The 6,332-nt window shown below is 37.6% G+C and overlaps 1 protein-coding gene across 1 annotated transcript in view; it reads right to left on the bottom strand.

Moving 5' to 3' along the window:
- Positions 1-18: 18 nt before the first annotated feature.
- LOC110302986 (zinc finger protein 431-like) overlaps positions 19-6,332 on the bottom strand; it is a 30,960-nt gene continuing 24,646 nt past the window's right edge. Inside the window, 4 exon segments of the mRNA XM_029482577.1 lie at positions 19-4,328; positions 4,330-4,398; positions 4,400-5,698; positions 6,104-6,164. Of these exon segments, the coding sequence (XP_029338437.1) occupies positions 4,202-4,328; positions 4,330-4,398; positions 4,400-5,698; positions 6,104-6,164 (1,556 nt within the window). The 3' untranslated portion in view covers positions 19-4,201.

Raw genomic sequence — 6,332 nt, 5'->3', positions numbered from 1 at the left:
AGTAGACGCTTCTGTTTGTTGTCCCTACAGCTGCGCTTGTACCAGCTGCTCAAATGCCTATAATTTTTCCTTTGTTAAGGGCCATTACCCACACGGGCATGCCAGTCAACCATTTTAAGGGTAGGGCCATTGGTACTTCAGTGGTGGCCTCCCTTATAAATTTGGAAACTCAATTCCTGTGATGTCTTGTGTTTGGACAATTGGCACAGACTTGAGTTATTTTTTGATGATGCATAGCAATACATTTCCCAGGAGCATGTACCAGTTCAGCCCTAATTTCATCATTGTGGGAATTCATAATTGTGGGAATTATTAATCTGAGCCCACTGTTGTAAAAGAGCCCTTCCCTATAAACATGGGTATGACATCCACATAAGGCTTTAACTTTCCTTTTTGACATCCTGGTCTCATACATTTGATCCACAGTACATTTTGTCTGAGAAAACTTTCCAGTTCCTAGAAACTGTGTGTAAACTTTTGGAAGTGGCCGTTCTGAATTTCGAGAGTTTTGATAAGTAATAGTTACATCTGCTCCTATGCCCACCAAACTTACTATTTCAATACATTTACTTGCAATTTTAATTTTGGCCTATGATCATTAAAAATTGTTTGCCAGAACATGTTTTCCAGTACTTCCAAACCCTCCTGTTCTTTCTACTTGACTATTTTGACTTTGATGTAGGGAAACTGTAGAAGCTGAACAATTCCTATCACCTGCATTAAATTCCATCTCCGGTTTTACATAGGCTATAATTTTAATTTCTCTTTTGAAGTCTTCGTCTTTAATTTCTGGATAGACAATGAATCCTTGAGAAGTCAATCTGCACATTCCCAAGATCATTCTCTACTGTCCTGGAAGACAAAAGACCATAGACTTCAGTATATATTTCTATAACACTGAGTTCTGGAGAATATAGTAAGATGTTTTTATCTATGGCCAGGTCTAGAGCAGCATTGCCTGCAGTAGCTTGCATTGGTCCAATGGAAACCCTTGCCACATTCCCTGAACATAGTTTGATGACTAGGCTGTCTTTCTGGTGTATATTTAGAAAACCCATTACCCTTAAAGGCGCCTTGTTTACTTTTTCAGTACTAAATATCATATTTCTTGCATTTAACAAACTGGTATTTTGTGATCTGAGATCTTTAACGGCTTGGTCACTGTCTCTTTTCAAATGAGTGTATTTCATGCAATTGAAGCACTTTGATATTAGAGACCTCTAGTTATAGCTTGATCTATGCTATGAGCATAGTACACATTAGAACCAATATCAGTCTTTTATCACTAATCCATGTGTGCTTTCCAAGCCTTTGATGGTATAATTCTGTATTTGCACTTTCCTCTGCCAAGGTTTCTATCAACACCTGCCTTACATCAGGGTCTGATGGGGCTTTCTTTACAGCTGAGACTAATCTTTGTTTAAAAAAAAAAAATCAGTGAAGGTTTCTTCAGTTCCTTATATAATCCTTGTAAATGAAGTGGATCTTATATCATTCTTCTCAAATTTGTCCCAAGCTCTTAAAGCCACCAAGCAACATTGCTCCATAGTAACAAAATTGAATTGATTTGGTTCTTGCATGTCAGAGTACTGCCTTTTGCCTAGCATTTGGTCTTTTACTATATTCATTCCCCTTACACTATTTCACTTTTCAATATTCACAGCTCCTTCCTTTCAGCATGTGTAAAGGTATATTTCTATTTTGAGTAGACCAGTCATTTAAAATTTGTTTCATATAAGATGAGGGCATCCCATATGAAACCATGGCCTCCTTAAAATGCCTTAGATTTATCAACTCAACAGGATGCCATCCTATCTTGACATAACTTTGTTTTACCCTATCAGCAGGCATATGCTGCATGATTACTGGGAAAGATGATAGTGATTTTGTAACTCCAGGCTGCCCTGCTCCCACTTTGAAGGCACACTAGCTTTGAGATTAACCCTTTCTCTTGAAATCAGCTGTTTCCTTCGACTGCCATCTTTTCTTAGTTTTTTTCTGACCCGAGGACCCTCCAAAGCAGTTTCTTTCCCACTTTATTCCTGTCAGAAAGTCCTGCTATCTTGTGCAGTCACCTGGACTGAGTCTTTTTGTTCTCCTTTTTCCAGTGCTTGTACTTTCCAAAGTGCTTCAACATCCACCTGCAATTTTTCCAGTAGCCCTGGCAATTCTGTAAACCTTTCGAAAAAGAAAGAGCAGAGTGAACCCTTTTGTTTTCTCACCTCTGCCATTTTTGTTTCTTAGTCCCTTCATTTTTCACTCCCAAATTTTCCAACTGCTAAGCCTTTCTTCCCACCTTTTTTGAAACAGGATACGGGGAGAAGAAAAAATAAATATAAACAAGAACGACAAGAAAAAACAAAACAAACACAGAAGATCCTCCCTGGGAACAAATCAGGAAATATCCAAGGTAAGCAGCCACAATAAATGTTTTGCTGGCATCTTGAAACAAAAATCCCTTCCTTCATCCCCAGCTGTTTCCTCTATGGCATTTGAAATAAAATTTCCCATTCTGCCTAGCCCCATGTTTGGGTGCCAATTGTACCAGCGTTTGCTGCTTTGTGGGTTATTTCTTCTACCCTTCTCCACCACCCCTTTTCTTCTTCTCTTTCAACCTGAGTAGTAAGTCTGAAGGGAAAGGATATAGGGAAAGAAGCAATGTCATCATCAGATTGCTTCCTGCCGAAGTCCTTGGGACAAAGTTGACCTTTGCCATCAGGAGATCTAACTTTTTGCTCTTGTTTCTTTGAGCAATAGCATTCAGCTACCAACCATCAATCCACGTTGCCTCTTGGGGCCATAGCATTTCTATAGATGTCCTCTGAAAAGTCTCCAGAATTCCAAACATGACACAATTGAAGAAAAATTACATATGAGGCAAATCATAGATGTTCCATATACTCACACCTGGGATTAAAACAAAAATATATTTCCATAATGTTACTGTGTTTTTTAAAGAAATGAAAATTACAAAATTCTTACTACTTCCATATCATATTTTAAAAAGATCCATAATAGGAGATATGCTTGTTTGATTTGGGGGATTTTTTAGTTGTTATTGATGTATTTCGGTCTTGTTTCTTGTTTTGTAATTTTTGAGACAGGGTCTCTCTTCATAGCTATGCCATCCTGGATCTAACTACGTAGTTCAGACTAGCCTGAAACTCATAAAAATTGACCTGACTCTGTCTCTGAAGTGCTGAGATTACAGGCGTGGACTACTACACCCAGCTGAGATGGTTTTAAAATGACCTATCTTTAAATCAGAGAATGAAAGAAAGGATAATGTAAGATTTAAACAGGAGACACCATTCTTTGGAGAAACAGAAACTTCTTGGGATACTAGAATGCACTTGTTATGACTGGTAAATCATTTATGTTCTCAATATTTCAGTTATTTTCTTTAATTTCATCTATAATAATTTTTGTCTGTGTGTATACACCTGTGCTATGTTGTGCATGTGCCAGTCAGAAGACAACTTACAGGTGTCAATTCCCTAGTTCCTCTAGCAGAGTTGTAGAGATCAAACACAGGTAGTCCAGGTTCCAGGAAGTGCCTTCAATTATCGAGTGAAATCATTGGCCCTTATTTACCTGTCAAAAACACTTTTGTATATATGTACCATTACGTGTGTGCATATGACACAGCCCAACTGTAAAAATCAGAGAAAAACTTGCATGAGTAATGTGAGTTCCACATTACATATAAAGTCAGGTCATTAGGCTCAGCAGCAACCACCTTCAGTCATGGAGACACTTCTCTGCCATTCATTTGTGCTTCTGAGAAAGGGTTAAGAACAAGTATTAATTCCTCGGAATAAAGTAATCCATAAAAATAATGGCAGTATTAATATTATTTTCATTTGCAAGTAGGTTTATTATTCAAATTATTTTGTGTTCCTCTATTCTTGGATGACAATTTGTAAAAAAAAAGACAATATTTTAATGATGAAATGATTCTACTAATCTTACATAATTCCCAGTGGGCTCACTCAGTGTTCCCACCAAATGTGCTTGTTTATAAGGCTTTACTGCATTTATTGGCTTCATGGTATAGGCTATGGCTTCATTGGCTTCATTCCTACCCCAGTAGGAATTCTCTCATGCCTTTGAAGACCATAACATGCAGAAGCATTATCACTTGATTCCATTCACAGTGTTTCTCTCAGTATGAGTTCTTTGATATGTCCCAATATTAAACTTACATGCCAAAGCTTACTGCATCAATTACTTTTGTAGGGTTTCTCTCCATGACATTTTTTGTGTGATTATGAAGGTTACTGTGACATATAAAGGCTTGTCCACATTGACTACACTCATAGTTTCTTTCCAGTATGATTTCTTTTGTGGATTTGAAGATGACTACAACATGGAAAGGCTTTACCACACTGATTAATTTGGTTTCTTAGCAGTATGATGTTTTCTATGATATCGAAGACTACTACGACTTGCAAAGGCTTTCCCACATTGATTACACTCATAAGGTTTCTCTCCACTATGACTTCTTTCATGTACCTGAAGACTAAAGCGACGTGTGAAGGCTTTCCCGCATTGGTTACACTCATAGGGTTTCTCTCCAGTGTGCGTCCGTTCGTGCCTCTGAAGACTAATGCAATGTACAAAGGCTTTGCCACATTGATTACACTCATATGGTTTCTCTCCCGTGTGGATTCTTTCATGTATATACAGATCACTTCGACGTGCAAAGGCTTTGCCACATTGGTTACATTCATAAGGTTTCTCTCCAGTGTGAGTTTTTTCATGTTTTTGAAGACTACTGCTACATGCAAATGCTTTACCACATTCTATGCAATGATAGGGTTTTTCTCCCGTATGAGTTCTTTTGTGTAGTAGTAGATTACTGCGACATGCAAAGGCTTTACCACATTCATTACAGTCATAGGGTTTCTCTCCTGTATGAGTTCTTTCATGTATTTGAAGAGAACTGTGACTTGGAAAGGCTTTACCACATTGAGTACATTTGAATGGCTTTTCTCCAGTATGACTTCTTTCGTGTATATAAAGATTACTGCTATAGGCAAAGGCTTTACCACATTGACTACATTCATATGGTTTTTCAAGAGTATGATGTTCTTCATGATTTTGAAGACTTCTATGACGTGCAAAGGCTTTACCACATTGATTACACTCATAGATTTTTTCTCTAGTATGACTTCTTTCATGTTTTTGAAGAGCATTACTATATGCAAAGGCTTTACCACATTGGTTACATCCATAGGGTTTCTCTCCAGTGTGCTTTCTTTTATGAATCTGAAGATTACTGCTACTTGCAAAGGCTTTCCCACAGTCACTGCAATCATAGGGTTTCTCTCCTGTGTGAGTTCTTTTGTGTAGTAGTAGATTACTGCTACATGTAAAGGCTTTACCACACTCATTGCAATCATAGGGTTTCTCTCCTGTATGAGTTCTGTTGTGTATTTGAAGAGAATTGCGACTTGGAAAGGATTTACCACAGTGATTACATTCATATAGTTTTTCTTTAGTATGTTTTTTTTCATGCTTTCGAAGATGACAGAAATTTACGAAGATTTGACTGCATTGCTTACATTCATAGGGTTTCCCTTCAGTATGGATTCTTTCATATATTTGAAGAAACCTTTTATCTGCAAAGGTACATTGCTTCTTTCCATGTCCCTTAAGTTCACAAGGCTTGTATTCAGAGTGACAGATCTTATGTCTATCAAAGGAGAGACAACAAAAGGTAGTCACAGTGCATTCACACAGGCTAACATTTTGTTCCCCTTGACATGTGCTATAGAGATTAAGATGCCTCCTATAAACTGTTCCTCTCACTAAACTTTAGAAAATCACTGTAAGCATATGAGTAACACTAGCTTTACTATGAACTATTTGCTTATAAAAGGTCTGGGACATAAGCCAAACACCAGATCAATGTGTAGGCCTTTTATGACAATTGAATGGCATGGTACTAAATACTACCTGAAACTCAAGGACATGGTCTTGTGAGAATTTAATAATAATTAAAAACATAAAGCTGTGCTTCTCTTTAAAACTTCAGTTCCCATTAACGTTTCCCATTAAATCAGTAATGCATTTGTATCAGCTTTCAAATGAAATTTACCTTCCATATCTTCTAGAGCGCTGAGGGTGTTCCTCACTATTCAGGTCTTCCAATTTGTATCCTAAAATATGATACCAGACATTTTTTTTTAATTTTGTTTTTTACAAATGTCGGGTCTCTTTGACTTTTCCCTCTGTGTAGTCCTGGCTGTCCTGGAACTCACTCTGTAGACCAGGCTGGCCTCGAACTCAGAAATCCGCCTGCCTCTGCCTCCCAATTTTTCCTCTTT

This window comes from Mus caroli, chromosome 10 (genome assembly GCF_900094665.2).
Source record: "Mus caroli chromosome 10, CAROLI_EIJ_v1.1, whole genome shotgun sequence".
Taxonomy (NCBI): Eukaryota; Metazoa; Chordata; class Mammalia; order Rodentia; family Muridae; genus Mus; species Mus caroli.
The sequence above is the reverse complement of the archived record's forward strand: the minus strand, read 5'-3'. Positions and strand labels throughout refer to the sequence as shown.